This window comes from Lepeophtheirus salmonis, chromosome 1 (assembly GCF_016086655.4).
Source record: "Lepeophtheirus salmonis chromosome 1, UVic_Lsal_1.4, whole genome shotgun sequence".
Lineage (NCBI taxonomy): Eukaryota > Metazoa > Arthropoda > Copepoda > Siphonostomatoida > Caligidae > Lepeophtheirus > Lepeophtheirus salmonis.
Window position 1 is genome coordinate 27972791 of NC_052131.2, and position 26452 is coordinate 27999242.

The 26452-nt window shown below is 30.3% G+C and overlaps 1 protein-coding gene across 1 annotated transcript in view; it reads left to right on the forward strand.

Annotated features, from left to right (window-relative positions):
* Positions 1-8144, forward strand: part of LOC121122045 (uncharacterized) — a 137089-nt gene extending 128945 nt beyond the window's left edge. Inside the window, exons 14-22 of the mRNA XM_040717055.2 lie at positions 4821-4924; positions 5743-5965; positions 6027-6201; positions 6265-6564; positions 6632-6901; positions 6961-7091; positions 7148-7295; positions 7360-7576; positions 7638-8144. Coding sequence (XP_040572989.1) covers positions 4821-4924; positions 5743-5965; positions 6027-6201; positions 6265-6564; positions 6632-6901; positions 6961-7091; positions 7148-7295; positions 7360-7576; positions 7638-7897 — 1828 coding nt within the window. The 3' untranslated portion in view covers positions 7898-8144. The remainder of the gene's footprint in view (positions 1-4820; positions 4925-5742; positions 5966-6026; positions 6202-6264; positions 6565-6631; positions 6902-6960; positions 7092-7147; positions 7296-7359; positions 7577-7637) is intronic.
* Positions 8145-26452: the final 18308 nt, after the last annotated feature.

Consider the following 26452-nt stretch of genomic DNA (forward strand, 5'->3'; position numbering starts at 1 on the left):
GGTTAGACTAACAGTGGATCTAACAAAATTAAATAAGTTTGTCAAAAGACCTATACATCCTATGACTAATCCCAAGGAGGTAATTTCAAACATTCAACCTGGAAATAAGTACTTTTCTACGTTTGATGCAATTAAAGGATATTGACAGATCCCTTTACACCATAAGAACCAAGACCTAACAACGTTCATAACTCCATGGGGAAGATTCAAGTTTAAAAGATGGCCAATTGGATAAAATGCAACAAGTGACGTATTCAATCTTATGATGGATCAAGCTTATGGGAAATTGCCAAAGGCAAAGAAGTTGGCTGATGATATTTTAAAATATGATGAGACATTTGAGCATCATGTTAAAAGTGTCAAGGAATTTCTTGATCGAAGTAGGAAGTTTGGAATATCACTCAATAAAGAAAAAATTCAATTTACGAAGCCAAAGGTTGAGTATATTGGTTATATAGTCGGAGAACATGGAATTAATATCGATCCCAGAAAAACAGAAGCTCTTTCAAAAATACCAACTCCTCAAAATAGAACTGAGTTGAGGTCGTTCATAGGAATGGTCAATCAAATGAGCGGATTTTCAAAGGAAATAGCCAACTTATCTGTCACATTGAGACCTTTATTATCCAACAAGAATGAGTACATATGGACTAAAGAATAAGATGACACATTTGAAGATGTCAAGAAGTCTTTGGTTAAATTACCTCAAAAGAGTCACTTCATGCCGAATAGAAACACTCTTTTAGAGACTGATGCTTCTAAAAAAAAAGGTATTGAGTAATCTTAAGACAAGAATACAGTGAAGGAAAATGGCATCTTATTGAAGCAAATTCTAGATGGTTCAGTGCAGCAGAAGAAAATTATGGAATGACAACGCTTGAAATTATGGCCATAGATTGGGCAACAAAAAACATAAATGTTTATATTCAAGGATTACCCCAACATCAGCAATCATCAGCGAATCATCAGCAATTTTAAATAACCTCAACAAGAAAACTTTGAACGAAATTGAGAATCCAAGACAAAAATAAATCAAAGAAAGGACGCAAATGCGTTATAACTTCACTGTTGCTTGGAAACCAGGAATAAAAAGTTAGCAGATAATAATTTGTCAAGAAATTCATATTGGAATACGAGAAAAGACGACATATTGGAGGATGTGTATACGAATGAGGTTGTAAGAAGAATATTAATAAGAGCTGTAAGTTAATAAGTATGTGGTAAAAAAATTGAGACGAATGAGATCAAGGATCGAAGATTAAGAAAATTGAAAGACCAAGCACAAGAAGATGTTAATTATCTAAAATTGATAAATTTTATTAAAGACGGTTTTGGGAATAATATCAAAAATCTCCCTGAAGAATTAAAACTCTACTGGAATTTGAGAGATAGTCTATCGATTTATGAAGATTTGATCATCGTCAAAAATAAAAGAATTGTTATACCAAGGGAAGCTTGGAAAGAAATATTGGAAAATCTGCATGTATATCATCAAGGTATAGTGAAGACTAAGCAGCGTGCCAGAGAGATGATTTATTTGCTGGAATAGATATGGACATCGAAGATAAGTTGAGAAAGTGTGTGGAATGCCAGAAGTTATTACCTAGTTTATTAATAGAGACTCAAATTAAAGGACCGAAAATAACGAGGTCATTTCAAGCAGTAACAGTGGATATATTTTCTGTAAGTGGAAATAATTTCTTGGTTCATGAAGATAGACTAACAGGAATCCTGCTTTGCATTATTTTGAGTATAGTGGATGCAGATCAAGAATGATTAAGAAAGTAGGAGAGATTCTTCATTGATTATGGTTTACCCGAAATTTTAGAATCAGATGGCGGAACAAACTTGTCGTCCAGTGAATTTTAAGAATTTCTATCCTTTTGGGGAGTTGAATGTCGATGTTCTTCTCCACATAACCCACAATCCAATGGATTGGCTGAAGCCTTTGTGAAGAAATTAAAAATTTTAGTAAAGAAAACTATGAATGGAAATAAGATAGATCAGTCAAAAATCAATCTTTGAATTTTAGAAATGAGAAATACTCCGAGAATAGAAGATGGATTGAGTTCAACTAAAATCGTCTTTGGTCGTAGTACTAGATCTATTATAACTATGCTACCTGAATTCCATCAAAAGAGAAGCCAAGAACTTTGTAAGGTTCGAACCCCAATTTAAAAAAAAAGGAGATGGGAAGAAGTTATCCGTACTGAAGATAAGTGAATCGGTTCGGATACAAGATCATATAACCAAAAAATGGACGCATCTAGGTACAATTGAAACACAGGAATCTCAAAGGCGATATCTCATTCGTATGAAAAATGGTCGTCTTTGGCATCGTAGTAGTAGATTAATCCGTTTGGATTCCACAGAAGGGGACAAGCAAATTTCATTTCATATACCTTAGATTTATATTTTGTAACCATTGTCCTGGGGGAAAGGGGGATGTTATATATCTTCACACCTATAGGTTTAGTAACCTATGCATAAATGTTCCGTATATATTTATATATAGTAATATATTAATATGAGAGTCATTTTGGATTCTCCTCGTGTAGAATAAAGTAAACTCCATATCCTCATATCCACGTATATCATAACAATACTTTTCCGAATGTTCCTGAAACATTAAATTATATTATTTGCAAATAATTATTTTCTTTATAATACATCTTTTATAATTCATTCGTAAATTTAACATTTTTTAATTAAGTTTTTGTGAATTTAATTAACTGTTTTGCTTCAAAATAGTTCCTTTGTTTTTTTCATTTTGATTTATTAGATTTATTTTTTCAATGTAAGGCATAAAAAGTTAGCCATAAAAATGAAATAATGTGGATATTACTTAATTTTAATTCACGCAAAACCATCAAACCTGATAGGTACTTTTTTTTAATTACCAAAATTTGCTTAATGTAATCAAAATTTTATAAAATATATGTTGAAACTTCAAACTCATGTTGTTGGGATTTTTTTCTCAATTTCTTGTATTCATACAAGTATCTTAAGATATTTTAATTGATATCTAAGAGTACAAAAATAGATACAAGGGTTAAAAGTATAATACAAAATTTAAACGACGCAGTTATTATAATCGTTCAACTGTTTATCATGTATTTAAATACTTTTTATTTTGGGGTTTTTATTTTTACGCAGTTAAGTTACTGCATTGCAAAAAGGGCGTTCACTAATGGAGGGTTATTGACACTTGAAACAGTATCCAATTTTAAAACGGCCTCAACAAGACACCATCTTCACTTATATTATAGAAAAACACTTTAATTTACTCATTGCATTAGTTGAATAAAACTTTAAATACGGTAACTATTAGAATTTTTATCTTTTTACCTTAAAAATTAATTATTTTCAGTAGTATTTACTTATGTTTAAACAAGCAAAGTGTGTAATTATTTGCTTATGAATAATGAAAATTCTTAAAATAATCGATTTTAGAGTAAAGTTTTTGAAGTTTAATGCTTTTTAGAGTTGTTCTTTTTTACTTGTTGAAGGAAGGCACAGTGCTGACACTTGCTATAATAAATTATTCAAGTGGTGTAGAAAGTAGTGAAGAAGCCCATAAGGTCACAAAAAAAATTTATATAACGTGAGTGAGTTTTTTTTTTTTTTTTTGAAATCACAATGGAGGATTCAGGGTCACTAACGGATCTTCAAAACCGTCTTACGCTGAAAGGTCTTAAAATAGGAAGTAAGTCATTGAGGATAATGCTATTCGCTGACGACGTCTCTGTATTTATGATTGGTTCACGGGACGAAGTAAAAACTGCTGTACTAGAATTAGAAAGGATGTTAGACCAATTCTGAAAGGAATCTGAATTAAAGGTCAACTTATCAAAGACACAAGTACTTACAACAAGACGGAGCACCCTCACATACTACAAAATCTGCCACGAGTGATGCCAAACCACTTTCGAGCACTTTTGGAGCAAGTACATTTGGCCTCCTTCTCCCCAAAATATCAACGTAATGGACTTTGCCATATAATCTATTCTGTAGGCAGACGTTAGTTTGATTTCCTACCCCAGTTTCGACTGATTGAATGCTGCCATACTGTCTGCATGGGACAACTTGTCTGTGGAGACCATTTGATGGTCTCTGGTGTCTGAGAGCTGTAGTTGCTGCAAATGTTGACCATATTGAATAAACTGGCACTCATTTTGAAGGAAATTTGAGGCTAATTGAAATGTTGTGTAAAAAGATATTTAAAGATATAAATATCTTCATACTTTATTAGCTATTGAATTTGTCCAAGACTTATGGGTCACCCTCTATTTTTACTCCAAGGATACCTAAAAATATTTTCATTCATATATCGAATTGATCATACGAACCCCTGATGTTTTAGTTTATGTTCTGTTTTGTATATATTTTATTTAAATGTTTTAAAAGACAATTACTCTAATTTAGTGATAGGATATATATACGATTTTTTGCATAATAAGATCTTTATTTGTTTTTATTCTAAATCAACTGCACACTTCAATATAGACCATAATAGTTTTTCAATTTAATGAATAGCAAAACAGAAGAACGAGAATCATTGTTGCATAAAATGTCAACAAATATTTGCAAAAGTATATATTTCATGTACTTTATGATATTTATATATACATATAATGTAGGCAAAGATAAACACGAGTGCATGAATAGTTTAATCATTAATTTACAAAGAAAGTCAATTTACTAATCTTATAAAAAAAAGTTACATAAAAGTAAAGTAAAAATACCTTCATATTTTGATATAAACTTGATTGATCTGTTAAATTCTCCTCTAATTATTTTTAAATTTGTTTTTTTGAAAGGTTTTGGATTGACAATGATGAGAGTGGATATAATCAAGTCTTTCCGCTAGAGAAATATCAAAAATGTGTTTCGAATTCACAAAATATTGAATTCCTCATTTCAAGTAAGTGTTATAATACTTTTTCGGATATATATAGGTACATAGTCTAATGAGAGTTGCATGTTAACTCATTGAAAAGTTTGTTTTTTTAAATTTTAAAGTATTATTAGAATGGTGAAAAAATAATTTCGTATTTCCCACCTCTTTTTTAAACTAAATCTATATTGTTCATTATTGGTCACATCGGATCATACGATAGTGTTGTAAAGGTGTGGGTGATATTTTTTTCACTCAATTCTGTTCTCTACTGTGAACTAGACTTGAAGCTAACTATCGAACAGAAGTGGCCACATTGGTGAATAGAAAACAACAAGACATTATCAAGACAATGCCAGGGCGCTCATATCTTTGAGTACAGGTCAGAAGCTCCGAGAGCTATGATTGTAAGTATTTATGCATCCACCCTACAGTCTGGACATGGGACCAAGTGACTACCACCTGATCTTAGCAATGGCAGGAACAAGGGCTACTTCGAGAAGGGCATTATGAAGTAGGATTATCGTCGGAAAAGTTATCTAACAGAACAGGGCATACTTGGCTTAAATCAAATGATTGTAAAATTTCTTATAAAGTATTGAAATAAAGAGAAAAATACGAAATTACTTTTTCCCCAACCTATTATATAAATTACTCAAATAGGAGGAAATATAAACTAATAATAATATTTTTTCCTCCTCAATTGGGTAACTTTTAGATTAGATTTATTTAGTAATTTAAAACTGCATTACTTTTTTATGTAGGTATCTGCATGGAAAATATGTATCTCTATTTGTTTAATGACTGTGTATAAGCTGGAACTTAATTAGTAATTTTGTTTACAGAGGGATTAGTGTTGCCTACTTTGAGCACATATCGTGAACCACGGGTAGAGATAAACTCCTTGGAAAAAGTAATTGACTCATTAAGGGATTCGGCTACTATTTTCAAAAGTATTGGAGGATCAAAGGATGTGATGAACGCCTTTCACATGTCCGTTCAAGAACTTTTATACTATAAAAATGTGGAAGAATCCTTCAGCCCAGACTTTGTGAGCAAGTCTTTTAAGTAATATAAAATGGTTTTTTTTAATACCCTTTTAACACAAAATTTACTTATCTGATAATAGCAATGCCTTGGAGCTCCTTTATTTACTCAATGATGTGAAGGGATTTTTCCATATAGAGCTTAGCCTAATTCAGGATTTAGAAGAATGGATCATCAATTATATTCTCTCAAAGAGCAAACAATTGGATTTAAATACAGTTATGAGCATTGTGGAGTGGTCATGCTCGGGTTCCAAGGTACAAAACTAAAAAACTGTAAACAGTAACGTGAATAAAATAACACACAAATTTAATTTGTAGATTATCATGAATTTTGAAGAAGATATTCTACATCTCCTAGAAAATGAATATTTGTCCTTAAACAAGTCAAGCCCTAGGCTTACATTTTCCCTTCTACAAATTAACTCAAAGCACAAAGAGGATGCCATGAATGAACTTTATTTGAAAGAAAATATTGATGAAGAGTTAGGTGATCAATTAGTCTATCTTCTCTTGTGCCTCACGCATGAAAAACAAGACATGAACATGAACAAAAGACCAAAGCTGAAGATTAAAGTATTTGAACGGATTCAGCAAAGAATCGATTATTTGTTAGCAAAGGTAATTCAGCAATCCGAACATTTATTATTTGATTCATATTCACAGGCAAAAACATTACATATTCCAGAATGCGTATTTATTGAACAGAGCCCTTTTCTCATATGTTTATCATCAATCCTTTTTCCCATATGACTTAAAAATATCCGTTGCTACATCAGATCTGACAACCACATCCACTCTAATCGTCAAAAACGTTGATGAACCCCCCAGTAATAATCACAATGTATCCTTGAGTCCCTCCTACAAACGAGTTTTTTTTTCAAACAATAACAAGGAAAACGTTCTTCCGACCAAATTGTATCTATTGGCCACAGGCTATGGATGTGGAAGTATGCAGGTAACTTTTAGCAATTTATTTGAATACAATTGTACTAATTTACTTATATATTATCCAAGATGTCTTATACTTGCTCAAAAACTCTAAACGAATCTGTACATACCAAGGAAGAGACTGAGAATAGAGACTATAAACTTTCTCTAGCGATGAAGGAAGAGGCAGATTATTTATTTTTGAATGTTTGCATAAGGTAAAAAAAAAGACTAATTTGTAATTGATCGAAATAGAAAAATTATAATCTCTTAGACTAACAAAACAACGAAAAGATCATATAACACTTGACATTAAAATGTTTTCCGGCTATGATTTCGAATCCATACAAGGGATAGGAAAGCCCAATGCCCGTTGGAAGGTTGACAAATTGCAATATACAACACTTTTACATTTATCAGACGTAAGAGTAATCAATTAATTATTATCGGTATTATCATTGATAAATGATTATTTTATGTATGTAGGTAAGCGTAGACTGTGGCAGCTGCTTTCGTCTAAAGTTCAAAAGATCATTTATGGTGGAGATTCTCCAGCCAAGTATTATATCCATCTTTTGGCGATACTCCAAAATCCCTTCTTCCAAAATATTTTTTCATATTTCCTCCAAAAACAGTTCGTTACTTAATGGTCTAACAGAGTCTAATCTAAAGCATTGGTTTGGTTCTAATCAGTATAACAGGGGTGAGTAAAACTATTTAAAGTTGTATTGAAAAAAAGTTGATATTAATCACATTTTTAACAGACAAAGGGGGTGTCATAACATCGTTTGACAATCAACCAATTTGTCCATGTGCTATGCAGTGTAATATGGTTATTTCTGATATTGGAACAAGTGAGTTGAATGAATCTTCCAAGAAGATGACGAGACAGACAACAACGACAATGGCTATTGAGTCTTTCCAAAAAATAAATAAAACAACAGTAGTCACAGATGGGGGAAATAGTGCAATAATAACTCCAACTGCAACTTTGAGTCCTCCAACGTCTCCAATAAAAAGATAAATACAAATGCATCCCATTTAAACTTTGTTAATCAATCATATATTATTTTTTAAGCGAAACACACTCAAAGTTTTGAAATGAAAGTTTAAGGAGTTAGATATTTACATAATAGTGTTCCATTATTTCCATATTTGTGTAAAGATCATCAAATTAATTATTATTATTGATACTTTTTTTCCTTGAACGTTTGTTCACATATTTATTTAAATATAAATGATAATAATAAAAATAATGTTTTTCTACAAAACTTGAGTTGCCTCTTTTTTTAATTAATTATTATTACACAATTGAATGTTTTTCTTTGTGTTTTTATATATAAGTAAGTTATTATAACACAGCAAATTGAAATTGAACCCTTGCATTCCTGGTAGTGGACACTGTGGTCAACTATGTAACTTTTTGAGTTTTTATTTTTTTTTAAAGACTACATTTGCTACTTTTTTTTTTTTGTTTTTTTAAGAAGTGGTATTTTTTATTAACTACTACATTTTAGCAGTTAAACAAAATGATTGGAGGAATTACATTATAAAAATATAAATCAACAGAGATAGACCAGTTCTTTTGTTCTTTTTTGTTATGTCTCAATTTCAGAAAAATTCTTTAAAAGTATGAATAACAATAACATTTAATAATATTGGAATTAAAAATATATAAATAAAAGGAGTCCATAATAAAATATACAAGAAAATAATATTAACAAAGATATTCAAAAATTGACACAAAGACGAAGAAAACGTTAAATACAAATTACAGTAATAAAAACTTCCATGCCTATAACTTATCTGAAGGAAAATGATACTTTATGAATCAGAAATTTAGCATTTATTTAAATGTGTCTAAAATCTTTTACTCTGATAGGCTCTCTCAAATTGAGTTGTTGTTTTTTTAAATATATGCTTTGGAATTTAAAAATCTATAGCCTTGATTTTTGGTGGCAAACTACTTCTCTCAAACAATCCATAAAGAATAATGGCCGATAGATAACTTACTTATTTATGAGGCCCTTTATATTAAGAGATACAAATAGTCTAAGTCTTTCCAGGCGGAGCACTCAGCGAATGCGTGAATGGCAGAGTTATACATCTTCCAATAGTCTTTACTCGGTTCATAAAAGGAAATGCATACTGCCAAAATCTGTGACTGAGCCGTAAAGTTACGGCCATCTAAGACTCCACATGTTAATCTTAGTAGTTGTTTAATCCAGAATATTCTTATATATTCTTTGCCCGCCTTAATTGGTTCGTCTAATATACTTTTTCTATATTTTAATTTTACTGGTCAAGGTGTCACTTCTTATTTACCTTGATACTTCGTATTTTAAAGTCTACGGGGTGCTACTAGTTTTTAGGAATTAAATGTCAATTTTTAGTTGAATAATCTTCGAAATTAAAATAGAAAAAGTAGCATGAATCCTGAAGGTGGATCAAGGGGCTACTTAATGGATATAAAAGATTTGTATTTTCATTTAAGTATGCTAATATGTGCATTATTTGGTAAATGTTATGCTCAAACATTCGAATAAGAGTTAGGGATATTAAAATATGAATCATTTTTCTAATATCAATATTAGAAACAAATTATCATTCGTTTAATTCGAAAATAAGGGGGGAAATGTAGTTATAACTTTATTGCTCCCAAGTTGAATGCATATAGCCTTAAATAATTATCTATATATGTAGATATTAATAACTATTTGAATTAGGTAGATACAAAAAATCAATAATAACCAAAAAAGTTTTAAAAAATCAAACACAAATTTCAAATTTCAGAATAACCAGTTAAAAAGTATATACATGTTTTTTCGAGCAATATAAAAATATACTTTTTATTACAACTTAATTAACAATAAAAATTGACTGTATATTATTAAAATGAGTATTTAATATGATGCAATAAATTTATCAGGTAAGTAAATAGTGTAAATTTAATAAATACCTTATGAATGCAAAATTTATGTCATTTTTATTCAACCAAATAAATAATACGACTGACTCCTAAAAACAGACTATTCAGAGATTTTGCTGAAAATATTCCGTTAGATACTTTTCTTTGGGCTCCATTCTATCTAAAATAATACAGAACTTTTATCAAGGTTTTATCTTCTTTTGAATATGAATCTGAATCTGAATTCTTAAGTTTGAATTCATTGGAGGGGAATTTCCTATACTAACGTATTTAGGAGAAACTATTACATAGGTAATTTATATAATGTTAATATTTCTGCAGGCAATCACTTACTCCCAATATCAATATCTTATGGAACAAAAATAGAAAATAATGAAAAAAAAATAAAACACTATTTGTATCTCTCTTTTCTAAAAATGTAAAAAAAAAGATATGCTTATAGACGGATAATCAAACTTTTCTTACGTTTTTATTTCATTCTATTCCATAAAATGACTTAAAAAAACTTTAATATTTTTAATAGGTTAGACGTAGTTACAAAAGTGAGCAAAAATTCAACACCAAACATACAACGTAGTTAACTACATGATAAACACCAAACCTCGATTTAAAAATAGCCGGGGGGGAAGAATAAACCATAAATAGGGCATTACTTTTTGAAGGGTTATTTTTGAAGGGTTATATTAATTCATTTAAACAATACATTTATTTAACAATGCAAACATTATTATCATCATACATGTAAATCCGTTGTGTTTAATAGCTAGCCCATTAATTTGTAATTGGTAATTGAATTTTATTTTCCTTAGCAGTTGTCATTATATTATAATTCCTTAGTAGTGAACATCCTATTCTAAATAGATTCAATAATGTTCAAACCCTGTTTGAACGTTTGTGTCTGCTCAAATATGTAGCATTATCTTATATAGTTTACGTTTTGAATGCCCTATAATAAACATAATTTCTTGCTTCGCTTCGAATAAATTCAAATAAAATAATTATTCTACTCACTAAAATATAATAATCTACTCATTATGAATGGATATCTTCGTTGTTTCACATCTCGAATCTCCTTTCTCAATTAAGGAGTCTCGGCCTCGGCTGGCCTTATTTTTTATAATGCTCCATGTAAAGACTGTGGAAAAACTTTTAATTCACGTTTTCGTAGATTGTCCCAGTGTTCGAATTCTAAAAGTATTTATTTCCTTAAATGTAAAGCGACTAGATGACCAAGAATCAAAATTCACAAAAGCACTGGTTTTGTTTGGGTTTCAAAACGAAAGGGATCTGCGGGAAAGACGAAGGCGTTGGAATTAGCATTATTAAATTCCAAAGCTCTTATTGCCAGCAAAGTTACACATTATGAACCCTTAGTTGCTGAAGAGATAAGAGCTGTTATCAGCTCAGCTATTGCAAGGTATCCTGCCCTCTCTTTGATGGTTCCTGGCACCTCTGGATCTGGATGGAAATATGGAGGCGATGTTATTAGGTATTTCCCCTCGATGTCCGCTAGATATTTAGACTCTTTAAAGTGGATTGTAAGATATTTCAAAGCTTTTAAAAAGAAATAGTCTTACTATGGAGACTGTTTGTACTTTTAATGGTTGATTGCCTATTATATTATTCTTATTTGCTCCTATTTTGATTTTAGTTATATGCTTGTATGTGTGTTCTAAATTCTGTATGATGAAGGATTTTATTTAGTTGTTTTTGATAAGTAATGTGTGTATAGTGTTTAGGTGTTGTTGTTGTTGTTGTTTTTTTTGTTTTTTTTAAAAGGGATAAACTAAAATGTTTATTTATGTGATCTTTTTACGTGATCCTTCACTTATTTATTATGTAATTTGTGTGCATATAAGATGAAAAGCTCAATAAAAATGAAAATAAATATCTACTCATCATGAATGGATCTCTTCGTTGTTTCTATCCTCGAATCATCTTTCCAAATATAGGAGTCCACATTACTCTCTTATGAAGCCTTGTAGTTTTTCTCCGATAATTTTCATCTCGTCGTCCCTCGTAGAATACAGAGTTCCGAATAAGACTTAGAGCATCTCTGGACATGGATGATCAAGTTAGAAGTATCTTCCTTTGGTCCTAATTCTTGGAGAAAATTAGAACATCTTAGGTTTTAAAAATTGTATTTAAATTTCAAATTGTTGTATATTTTAGTTTTATTGCTATAACTTCTCATTGTTGTAGTATATAATTAAGAAATTATTAATAATATATTTCATATCTAGAGCATTTCATCTTAATCTGAAAGTAAATGGATCCAGTCATAGTTTCAACTATTAAATATATTCATTGTTCTATATGGATGGATAGATTCCCATCAAAGTAAAAGTTGACTCTACTCTAGTATGAAGCTTAGGTTTGTTCAGTCTCTGATTGTTATTTCTGTCTGGTAAAGACATTTGGATTAACAAATAAAAATAAAAGTGATATCGTGTATCCAAATTTTGGTTCTGCAAACAGACCCATCCCTCATTCTGATGAAACTCTGGAATCAATATATGAATCTCTTCTAGAAAATCAAGGCGACGTTGAAGAAAAAAAAATGATCCAGACTTTGAAATTTTAGAAGACGCATCTTGTCAACATAAAGAATTTGACCAGCAATAATTAAATTATTTGATTCGTGATTTGAGATTAGGGAAAAAAGTATCCGAGCTCCTAGCTTCACGGTTGAGTGAGAAAAAAATCCTTAAGCCCAAGGTGAATGAGACATTAACCTTGTTTATTGCCACTCAGTTCTGGCTTGTTAAAAGGAATGATTACTTCTAGCTTATCAACCCAATGAATGGAGGTTATTTATAGATATCTCAAAGAATAGTTTAAAATGCGTCCTTCTACACAATGGAAATATTTTAGGACAATTTCAATTGGACATTCTATTATTCTTTTTGAAAGTGAATGGGGGCATTAAGAAAGTTCATGGACTAATTCGATATGATAAACACAAGTGGATAATCTATGTTGATCTCAAAATGGTGTGTTTCCTTCTTTTCCAACAGCTTGTTTACACATAATATCCCTGTTTTCTATATTTATGGGACAAGAGAGCTACAGTCCAGCACTGAGTTATAACTGATTTGTGTTCCATACTAAATTTAAACCCTGGAAATAAAAATATTACTAATGAGTCAACAGTTGAACAGGATGAAATTATTATCCCACCTCCCTACATAAAACTAGGACTCATTAAACAATTTATCAAAGCAATGATTGAGAATGCTTCAAATACAAATTCAAATTTCCAAAGCTTTCAACTGAGAAAATAAAGGCGTTGATGGGCCAAAAATACGAAAACTGAAGAGCTTGCTAATAAAATGAACAATAAGGAAAGGATGTTTGGCTTTATTTCAAAGATGTGTTGGATAACTTCCTGGGGAACCACAAAGCCACAAACTAAAAAGAGTAGGTGAATAGACTGATGGAGGACTACAAAGTCATGGAATGTAAAATGAGTATAAAAATGAATTTTCTTCATAGCCATCTTGCAAGCTTTCTGACAATCTTGGTGATATAAGTGATGAACAAAAAAGAAAGATTTCATCAAGATTTAATGGTAACGGAAACACGTAATGGGGGAAGATGAGATGTGCATATGCTAGCATACTATTGCTGGAGGATAAAAAGAGATTGTAATAAGGTTGAACATACAATAAAATGTAATAAAAGAAAAATTTTACCATAATTTATGAAATAAAAATATATATGTATGTATACATTTTGTTATTAGTGTATCTGAGATATCCTTGTATTCATATTATACATTTTTCTTGCCTATTAACTCACAATTAAAAGAGTATTAAAAAAATTTAAAAGTTACATTTCTTAGTAAGTGATAAAATATGTATGCTGAATTGGTTAATATCAAGTCATACATTCTCTTCGAGACACTAAAATTCTAATTAAATAAAATATCTGACTGGATGTGACATATGTAATTATAATTAAGTAAATATTAGGTGCTATCCGAACATGTATATTATACATAAGCTACAATTATAAAATTTAAATATATTTATAATTTGTCCCTCCATTAACTCAAATATATTTGCATTTTATCTTTTAATATAAGTGTTTTTCATTTTCTTAGATTGATCTTCATTCATTAAAGACAAAAATGTTCTTTATGAATTAGGACAAAAGAAGAGACCAAGGATACTTTATCCTACATATATATACTAGAATTTCAATATCCATGGGAGTGTAACAGGATGAAAATTTACCCGAAGAAGAAAACTGGACAAAACTAAGCTTAATTAATTTCTTAATTATATACTACAACAATGACAAATTCCAGCCATTAAAATAAAATATTCCACAATTTAAAATTTAAATACAATTTTTAAAACCTAAGATGTTTTAATGTTCTCCCAGAATTAAGACCAAAGAGATAACTCTACTCATAAGAGAGTAGAGTGGACTCCTTAATTGGGAAAGTGGATTCGAGGATAGAAACAACGAAGAGATCCATTCATAATGAGTAGATAATTTTAATATTCAAAATAATACCTCATTTGTAATTAATAGTTATTTTATTTGAATTGTTCGAAGCGAAGCAAGAAATTATGTTTATTACAGGATATGACGTCATTATGAGGACATTCAAAACATAAACTATATAAGATAATGTTGCATATTTACTTGTACACTACCTAAAAAAAAGGAATTTCTCAAAAATACCAAATCGAACTAAAGTCTTTGGAGATCCTTATTTTTGAATATGAAATTTTTAAAATAAAAGATGGAATATTTTTCTATAATATGAGCTATGTTACTCCTTATCAGTATAAATGATGAATAATTTATAATGGTCCGAAGAAGAATGTCATTTTTCCCATCAGTTTTATTCGTCGTTCTTCAATTTGGTGATTATCTTAATAGTGGAAAATGTCTATGAAGGATAATAATCACGAATTACTATAATCTCAAATATTTCTTAAACCTGATGACCCAGAGAACAACTGAGACCAGTTTTAAATTTTGCATTTAATGATAAATTATATTCTTGGCTTAATTTCATTTGTAAAAAATTTGCCCTTTTATTTCTTCCCCTAAAAAAAACATAAAAAGAAGAAACGTCAACTACATGTTTAATTAATATTAGGTCAACGAACAAGGATAAAAAGAAAAACCGGCAAATTCAGAGATCTTATAAATAAATTATATCATGAAGAGAGGATTTTGAGCTAGTTCTGACGAATAATTATTAATTATTGTATATTAGTATTTCCCGTCGATTGAGATAGCATTGCGGATTATTGCTTTAGAGACGTAATCATGGATCCATGAAGGGAGCTCTTGGTTATTGTGCTTCACTGCGTATATTATACATTGTATTTTGGAGATGAGCAACTCAATTTTCCACCTATCCTTACATCTTGAGGATGTTACAATTGGTACATTGGTAGAATAAAGGCATTCAATTTTTCATATCTAGTGAGTGGGGTATTACTGAAAAATCTGACACTTTTCTGTATAGTAGATACATTTTTTAATTCATTTTTTCTCTCAGCATCGGCACTGCAGCTATAAACTTCAATACCTAGAAGTGAGAATTTTTTGAACGCAATGCATAAGGGTATATACATGCAATAAACATCTTTGTGAGATCAGAGTTAAAGTCTCAGTTGATGCATTCATCATTAACTTGATTTTATAGATATATGTATATCCATGCTCTTGATATGAGATGAGGATAATGAGTGGCGTGTAATTCTATACAGGGGACTAAAGGCACATTTATATCGACAAACCCGACAAGCCATCTGTTTCTCATCCGGTAAGTATTTTTCAAATTCCTGGGCCTCCATTTTCATAAATCGATACAGAAAGCGACGTTATTTTAGGTATTTATTCAGTTATCTATCGACTATCAGCATCTAATATTATATTAATATTGAATAATAAAGGCGGGAATTATAACGTTCTTGATTGATAGAAGAAGATGTATATTATTTAATCAATGATGTCATGCGAATTTATTTATTTCTCCTCGCACGCTTTTCTATTCTTACCAAAATTATCACCCTTAAGTATTGTACATATATATATTTATTTAAAAGTGTCTTGGTTTTTGGTTATTTTGATTGTGTGTGTAGATAGACAAGTGATTAGCAATAATTATCAATGAAAAATTCTAAATGATGTGTATCCCAATTTCTACTTCTTAAATGGTATAAAAGGTATTTAAATTCCAATTCTTCTTATTAAAAAAATAGATAAGATAGTGAGTGTTGAAATGCGGAGAAATAAACAAATGCATTTGTTACTTTATATACCTTATATGCATTCTTCAGTGTTATAAATTTTTCCAAATTAACAATACTAATCAGACTGAAGATAAGAAAGAAATTTTTAATTTGTTATTGTAGAAATATGTATGTTATATATGTTACCTACCTACATAGGCTAGAGTGTTTATAATTTGTATATGCGCATTAAAGTTTCAAATATATATTAGCAGCTGATTAAATAAATGAACATGCATACATATTACAAATATTTTCCCCTTTTCTTTTATAAAAACACTACTTCCATTAAAAAGCCACTCCATAAAATATTAAAAGTTAATTAATAATATACGTTTAAGATTACAGCGGCGAGCCCTTAATACTGATAAACTATATTTAACTTTTTCAAAATCTACATATAAATACATACATTAATGGATCATTGAGTTATCAAATTATTAAGAAACTGTTCAATAACCAAATCAATAATACGTTTTTTCTGACAAATAATCAATTTAGAGAAGTCATGGATTAAAAAAAAAAGAGATTGATCCAGAATTTATGGTACGAATGAATTTCTTGCGTAATTCTCATTTAATGTCAGGAGTAAGTTTCCAGTCAATCAAACGTGCACATCTTCTTGTCAAAATAACCATTTGTAAGGGTTGTCATAGACTACTCACTCCTGGGTCAACAGGAAAAATTAAATTAACCAAAAAACAAATATTTATTAACTGTTCTTTCTGTGACACTAATTAATTATACCCCTTAAATTGTGAAAAAGAAAAAAAACCCAAAATCGAAAATATTAATTCATTTAGGCGGTTTATAATTTGTGATAATTTATTGTTAATTTTCTCTACTTGTGATAAGTGAAATTTTCTGAACTTGGTTAAATTTGATCAATATTTTTTTGACGTAATAAAATTTTTTCAGAAATATTCAAACCTATACTTAAGTAACTATTTTTGGAACTTAAACAATAGTAATGCAATTTGTATAAAGTAAACTCCTATGAATCGAGTTATTGATTGTGGAATATGTTAATACTTAATTAATAAAAAAGATATTTATGCTGGATTTCAATATAACAATTTAAAATCGGATAAAAGTAGATATTATTATTTTAAAAAAAAATTAGAATATATTTCAAACATAAAGACAAACAAATTTAATTCAATATACGTACAATTGGCATTGATCAAATCCGTCAATCTGGGATGATACTAGGAACTGCTGGTATTGATTAAGTTTATCTCTAGATTGAATCATGTTTCAAAGATGGCTGATTTAATCATGGCTTTTGATGTGTAGCTGTTTTCATAGAGACACCTAAAGATGTTATAGAAGAGACAAGCTTGGAATACAGAATGGTCTGATTATTCTATTTCTTAATCTAATCAAATATCATTTTTGCCCTCTCACACTTTTTTTTAATGTCATTTACGCATATTTGGTAATTTCTTTTAACCGTAAATAGCATATTGTTCTATCTGAAAAAGTCAACCTCACGAACTAGGCCAGAATCTACAGGGTTTATATACTAGTTTAAAGATGAAACCTTGGAATCTCTCAAAACTCCCCCATTCTCACAATCTTGTCCATGATCCTCTAGAGGCTGTCAGACAAAAAAAAATATGGCAGAAACCCCTTTTTTGCAAAACTCAGATGAATATATTTACAACATTATCATAATATACTAGCAAATGTTTTAAGGTATTAAACACGACAATCACTAGACCTTAAACTTAACAGTAGATCCATGTTCTTTTGTTTTAATTTGGGTATAAATAGTAGTACAGTTGAAATCAATAGTAAAAATAAACATTATCAATAATAAATAGTTTTCTAATCGTAAGTATTTTTATTACATTAAAATGGGATTTTTAAAAAAATATTTTCATTTATTTTTCGATATTTTATAAATAAATAAATAATTTATTTATAACGACGTTTTTATAGTCTCATTAAACTTAGAATAAAATCATCTATACACATAAAAAATTGTGAATGAATTTTTTATTAATATTTGTATATTAACTACTCAAATAAAAATAGACGTTATTTTTCTTATTCCGAATTCACTTCTCTTTTTTTAGTAATGTAGTAGAAATATCCAAAAAGAAAGTTAACAATTTTGTATTATTAGATTGTTTTTGTCAGATAAAAAAGTAATACGCCCTTTGGTGTGCTCCATTGAAATAAATCCATAGAAAAAATGAATTGAGGTAAAAATTCTTAAGAAACTTTTAAAAAATTGTTTATTATGATAAATTAGTGACTTTTGACAAAATGCTAAGATCAGAAATCAGAAAATGGCGGGATACACGGAACAACGTCTGTTATAAACAAACTAATATTGCAAAGATTGTGAAGATGTGTACCAAGTTAATGAAAAAAATATTCAGAATTAAATTCCCCAAGAAATAATCAGGTTAAGTCTGTGACATTCATTAGCATGAGTGATTGTTTCTTACTTCGTTGTTTTCACTTCGATAACTTAGGAATTATGGTAACAGCTTTGGAAAATAAAATTCACCATAATTGGTTACTAACAACAAATTTGGCACGCGTTCTAGATCATATATTATACAACACTACCTAATAGTAAGATAACTCGTAAAAATAATATTAAACATCATATAATTATTACTAATAACTTATTACCGAACTAATTAGAACAAAAACTTTATTGATAAATGAGTTATCTATAATTTATAGGTAAATCTTATATATTTAACAATATATTAATAGTTATTCAAGCTTTTTAAATTTCTAAAAAACGAAACCATTATAGAGACATGACTTCTACATAAAAAGAATGCTTAAAAGATTTTAAGTTAGAAAAGAACAATATTATTTTTTATTATCATTTAATTAAGATATATATTTGAAAAATTCAGCAAATCTTTCTCTCAATAGTGAAATATGGGATTCACCCAAATTATATTTCACTTCACAAAATAAAGAGTAATAATTTTTTGTAGGTTTAACACTTTTCCTTTTGAATATTAATTGGACATGAGTGTTGTTTGTACCACCTACCTATATATCAAAATCAATAGATAACACAGGGGAACAATCATTTTTTACAAATGAATTAATGACAATAATCGAATTTATCTATGAGCACAGAATTTGAAACTGATTTCATTTTATCTTTCTGTCATCTGAATTCTGAAATATCAGGAATTATTGTGAAACTCTTAAAACAATGACCAAATTAAAAGTAGGATTAATAAAACTTATGTAAAAGTGTTTTATTGATTTTGTATCTCGTTCTGAAATCGATATACTTCCTTTTAGGCTAAAAAATGATGAAAAACGGCACTCTTATTTAAACCTATATAACTTATTCATAATATATAGTGATGAGGAATGTCGTAGCATATATTATACAAAAATATTAAAGGTATCGTTTAAAAAATATGGATCTCCTAGGATTTTTGTTCCATTCTGTATTTTTTAAGTGATCCTGATGTCAAATATTAAAACTATCTACTCATTATGAATGGATCGCTTTATTGTTTCGATCCTGCTATCTCATTCCCAAAGAAGGAGTCCACTCTACTCTCTTATGAGGTCTGCTAATTTTCCTTAGATGGATTCCCTCCCATCGTCATTCGTCGAATTTGGAATCTGAAATCATGAAATCTTAGAATAATCTCTTGAGATGAATGATCAAGTTAGAAGCATCTTCTCGCGATCTTTCAAGGAATGACGTCATAAAATTGATGCTTTTCATAGACAAACTCAATTATTGTCTTTAGTTCAGTTGTACAAATTCACCCCCCTAATTGTATCCTGGTGAAATCAATAAAACAAAAAAAGGAGACTCAACCTTCAGCTGATAATGCTTGTTATATCTATGAAGTAAAAAATTCCAAGTAGCAGTAGTATGTACATATGTTGATGCAAAACATGAACAACGAAGAGCTCTCTTTCTTCTTTTTATTCAAAAGGTTGTTGTTATCAAAAGTGGGCTCTCTTTCCAAGCAAAAAATGAAAATAAAACTGATTACGTATTCGAGTAATATTGATATAGTTATTATATAGGTCGGTGGTTTGTACACAGAGGGATAGAGAGTCTTGCGATAAAATAATCTCCCTTAATGATTGTATTATTGATATGAAATATGTAAGTGTTACTCACATACATAGAGGGTGCTGTGAAAAAATAGCACTCAATAGCGAATACATTGGAATCACCTGTATGCTACTTTACGTATATAACGAAATACTTTTTTTTATTGACGGCAAAGGTTTAATACTTCACTTATTGAATGTTAATTGGTGAATCTTGTCTTTAAGATATTCTTTTTCTCGATAATAAGTAACTAAAAAATCCAAAACAGTACTTTATTATTTTAATTCAGAAGACACCATTTTTTTAAATGCCCAATTGTTAAGCTGTTGTTATTAATCTTTAATTTTCGAAGAGGAAACATATAAGTATAATATACTCAATAGTGTGTAAAAGACGAAAAGTAACACTGAGCATTTGTTAAGAAATTATACGTGTAAGTCTTTTTGGACTAGAAGTAGAATTGACGATGGACATCACAGCCTGTCTATATCATTGCTAGATACAGAGTTGAATTTGTGTTTATTTTATTCTTCTTTTAGCGGCGTGCAGCTTCTTCAATGAAATTTCATGACTGCTGAGCTGCTCCGCAAATCCACACATTATCAGGGAAACCACGTTTTTTTTTTTTTTTTTTAGCAAACGGAAAATTATTTTCAAGTATGGAGATCACTATAAAATATAGTTTGAGGCTAGGGCGCTGTTTGCTTCCATCATTTCGGTGGTTAGCTCCAAAAATTATCAACAGAGTTATATAATTACTTATACATAGTTAAATAAATAATTTATTACAGTTTAACTTATACATGCTCTATAATACAAACACAAGGCAATTAACATGACCACAGAAAGTGCTACTACAGCAGTTCCTTAAACCTATTTATGCGATAAAATTACACTGTCCAACAGCAAAAATGGTACAAAAACAGTATATTCTCTATTTAGTAGAATTTGATCCCCTGATTCCAAATATGGCCTTATTTTTTCTCTGATAGCCTGGTGACCCTCAGAAAAAAGGCCAAACATTTTTTGTTATTTTTGGCTATTTTTAAGGGTCAAAGCTGTTTTAAGCCCTCGGTGTTGGGATAGGGATAAATTATGTTTATATATTTTAAAGCTGAATGTTAAAAAATTCTAAGTACATTTTTAAAATGTCTGCATCATACTTTTAACTCGAGTTATCTTTGTTTAAAGTGAAAATAGGTACTTTTTGTTCAGAGGTTCATAGCTTCAAGAGGAATAGATTCAAAAAGCTTAAAAAGTATTGCATTTGATAGCTGAAGGTATGAACTTTAATTTTTTTTAAAAGAGTCTCTCCCAGAACACTCTATATCGTTGTCAATTTAAGATAAGACCACGACAATATTTCAAGGAAAAAACTCATCTTTGAATTGATCTCATAATAAAAGTCCACAAGTATTCGTATGACCCAGTTAGAAGAGAAAGAAACAAAGCCAGAGAAAAAGAAAAGATATACTATACAATTTGTTATAACATTAAGCCTCATGTCTCAAGCTGTATAAATAAATTATTTCAAGCTTCATGGACACAAGAGGACTCGTTGCATACCCGTAGTAAGTAAGGGATTCCATAAAGCGGACATTCAAGGAGTCGTCGGAGCAAATCCTTTTTCTTCTTCTCTCTCTTTGTTTCTATCTCTTGTAGTTGGGGCATTCGAATACTTATGGACTTTTGTTATCAAATAAATTCAAAAATGAGTGATATCCTTGAAATCTTGTGGTGGCCCTATCTCAAATTGACAACGATATAGAGCTTTTTTTTGGAGAGGCTCATTTATAAAAAAATCAAAGTTCATATTTTCAGGTATCCAATGAGATACTTTTAAACTTTTTTAATCTATTTGTCTTGAAGCTATGTGCCTCTGAATAAAAAGCACTTACTTTCCACTTTAAACAAAGATAATTCGAGCTAAAAGTTTGATGCAGACATACTAAAAATGGTTTTAAAAAATTTTTACATTCGGCTTTAAAATATATTAACATAATTTATCCGTATCTTCAACACTGAGGCTTAAAATATCTTTGAACCTTATAAATAGCCAAAATAACAAAAAAATGTATAGCCTTTTTCTGAAGGCCACGAGGGTATGAGGAAAAAAAAAAGACCATATTTGGAATTAGGGGATCCAAATGTACTAAGTTGAGGATATGCTGCTCTTGTGCATAAAAAAAGTGTGATTTTGTTGGATAGTATTATTTTAAATTTTTTTCATCATTCAACATTTCATTAATTTTGAAATTCGAAGTTTTTCGTCATCTTTTCGCCATTGTTTGATGTCTCTCATATGAGAGAGCGGGGATCTATTGATTAAGTTGTCTGCACTTGTGGCTCTTCGAAACACACTGTTTATTTTTGTTGTCCCATTTGCTGAGGTGGACCAAAAAAGGCCCGTGACCAGTGTGCACTTAATCTCTTATTCTCATGCTTACAAGTCCATGTTCAACAGCCTTTGATTTCAGTTCTTTTAGCATAAGATGTGTATGTTTCATGACTCAATATTTTTTATATTTATTGCATCTAACTTCATAGAAGAAGTCATGTATTTTCTTCATTGCATAGCTCATTGGCACTCCTACACACTAACAATTTTTACTCTCAATTCTACTCTTTGCAAGGTAATCTTCAAATTCATTCTCTTTAATATTAGAATTACCTTTGCACCAATCAAGATATTTCTCACTCTTCCCTTTGTTCAAGATTTCTATAAACTTTTTGAACTCCTCACTGGTAAGTAACTGAAGGATAGCAGCATGGAATTATTACACTTTTTCATAGTTTTTCTTGCTTGATGAGAGCCTCCACAGATTTAGCAATTGCAAAAATTACTTATACATATGAGTATGTCTATTTCAAAAATATATATTTATATACAGGGATGTGCAGGTAAATTGGGGCATTTTTAATGGAATATAACTCCTGAAAATTTAATTTTACAGAAAAAAAAAACGTACAAAAGTTGTTCATCCATCAATAGAGAAAAAGATTGTTCGGTTTGTCGATTGTGCCAATGACGACAATGACCCTCTCAAGGCGGATTCGGAAGGAGGAAAAACCGAAAAGACGTATGAAGATTTACCTCGGCCCTGAACTTCACGATCGATTTCTTGAGATCGGCCAAACCGTCGAGCAGATTGCCTCTCTAACTCCTCCTAAAATAAGTAGTCAATAGGGTTCAAACTGGGAGAGTTAGAGGCCCAAGTCTGAGGGCACCAGAAGTCGACATTTTAACTTTGTCCTTCAGCACCTCGGAGTAATTGTCAGCGCCGACCCACTCTTTCAGATTGAAGAAAATCGGCAGCATATACGTCCTGTTGGACCTGATTGTCCCCAACGTAACGACTGAGACGGGAAACTTGGTTATGTAGATCATGGGGACAATTTCCTTCTTGTCAGCTAAGAAGCGGTCATTTTGGCCGTTGTCGCTGAAGAAAATTAAAGGACGATGCTTATCCTTGAGGAGGTTAAATAATTTGCGGCTCCTGGTCAACTGGAATTCCTTCATCTTCCATGTCAAGATGGGCCTCTTCGAGTGCTTGTAGGAGGTCAACTTTAGATCGGCCTTTACCACCCTCTAGACTTCCCGTGTGCTGACTCCGCTGGTTTTTTGTGGGTTCGCTTCAATCCTGTGAACCCGGGGTAGGATAGCAACTTAGTGTTGCTTGTGTCCCGCGCATATCTTTTCGACAACGGCTGCTCCATGTTTGTTTGTTTGTTTACCTATTTGAACAAAACATTTTTGCTTAAACAAGACACCCAACCTCTATTTCTTGTAAAAAAAGTCCTGTAAAATCAAAATTTTATAAGATTAAAAAATTTAAAAAATGTTCCAACTTACCTGCACACCCCTTTATATATATGTGATGAAAAAATTAGGGGGCTAGCGACACCACTGGTTAAGAGTTATGTAAAGTATGTGCCAGAAACGGGAGTGACTTTTAATATTTGATGCCTAAATATGATTTTTTATTTACTAAAGCTGTTATCATTATTATTTAACTTTTTTGAAAGTAACATCCAAGTATAAAATTATAACTAGTCCGTGTGCTTATGAATGGCGGCAAGAAGCAATGAGGGTTTAGTTGGGGGTTCTGAGAATAAGTCCTTGCTGCACTTACAATAGAAATTTAGATTTTCATCAAAGTAATTCCAGAATACATTTTCTTGATATATGAGGAGTGAAATTTATGTGTACTTCCTTCATCCGATGGCTGTTTGTAGCTGACATAGGTAAACTATACAACATTTTTCAAAATAAGGATCATTTTTGGTTTCTTTTATTTTTTTTATGCGGTAGAACAGATTTTATACAACAATAATTACAGTCTTCCTTGCTCTCTGATCCGTAAGAATTTTCAAAATAGAGAGGAATAATTAATAAGATCATTCATATTTTACTCTAACCAACATATACTTTTTTAAAAATAATTTTAGCCGTATGATCAGTAGTGGTAATCGGTAGTATTTTTTAGCTTGCCCGTTCTTTTTAAATTGGCATCTTGAAGAGTGAGTTTTCTCTTTCTAAGCTGTTTCTGTTATTATTTACTTCCTGAGGAGCTAACTTCCTTTTCTACTACATTCGTACAAGCCATCATTGATGTATACAAAACTGGATTTAGTATTAGCTTTTGTTCATTAAAAAAAGGAGAGTAACCCTCAGGATTCGTTGCAGAGCTATAGTTGAAAGTTTTTCTTGAACTTAAACTAAACCATAGAGTATTTTCATGTTTACGTCCTTATTTATTTCCTTCTCCCCCTCCCCCTTGTCACAGCTTATGGTAGCGTCATGACAGCTAAAATTATCTACTCCACAACAATCTTCAAATTGTTATGGTTGCTATGCTGATTATTATTATTTTTTTTAACATGTCCAAAATGCTACCTATAAGCATCACTGCGTATGATCCTCTGACTTATTTATTAGCATTAATTAGACATACAAAATAATTTATTCAAAAAACAGATATCATATAGGGATGTCATAATTTACCATTTATGTTAAATGTATATATGTCCATACATCAGTATCAATTAAAAAAGTTAATGGATAATGATATTAAATAATTATGACACTCATATTTTAGATATAACGAACAAGCGAACATCAGAAAAAAATGCAGTAAAAATGTTTAGTCAGGCAAAATAAATTAATCAAGGTAATAAAGGCAAATTTATTCGAAAAAATAGCAAAAGAGGTAGGAATTGGTCCTATGATGACTAATGAAGCAATAATCAATTATTATGATTAATGAAAACAGTTAGAAATAAATATATAGGGATAAATATGAAAGTGCTTCCAAATGATAGGTATGTTGTAAAGACTTAAAATGACAAGAATGAGAAGTTGAATCAGTCATAATAATTTCTTCCGTGACATAAATTAAGAAAATGAGTTTTGAATCAATTGAATAAGTAGCTAAAAATTAATTTATAATTTAATCCAAACATAAGTATGTTGTCAAAGATTTATTTCAAAAAACTATGATACTATAGTATGGGCTTTTTAATGTGTATTTAATACCTACTTTTAATATGGTATTATACTCAAACCATTGTTGCTTGGTAGTATTAAAATATAATGATACACAAGCGAGTATTGAATATTAATTCACTTTATTTACTTCAAACATGCAGATTATAGCCACACACATATGTATAATATTCATAAGTTAAGAAGATGTAATTTTAGTTAAGATATTCTATTATACTAGAAAACACTTTCCGGTTAAGTAACTAGCTTTTTACTCCTAAAGTAGTTTTTACTCTTCTAATCCAACGACATCATTAAAATTCTTAGATTTCAAAAGAGGTGTGACAAGTACAAGTTGCTCTAAATATGTCGAAACAACAACAAGAAATGCAATTAATGGTTGATTTTCTCTACACGGATGTGGGTTTATCTTACTTTATCAAGCCCTTGATTGACAGTAATTATTCACATGGAGCATATGTTTGCAGCAAAATGGTGCTCCTTGTCAAAGCTCCAAAAAATATATAAGTTATCCTCTGAAAAATTTGAAAATTATTGCACAAAGAAGATATGGCCACCTCATTACCAGACCTAAATTATTTTGGTTATTTTTGGGGTGTCCCCGAGAAGAAAGCTTACCAAGTCTGTCATTCAAGCGTTAATGCAATCAAGAACTCCATAGTCTGGGAAGGGGGCAAATTGACCCGGAAGAAATCCGTCGGCATTGTCTGAGTTTTATCCCTCGTCTCGAAAAATGCGTAGTAGCTGAGAGCTCAAATTTTGAGTCTTAATTAAATTATGTGTATACTCCAAATTTTATTTACAAGATAATT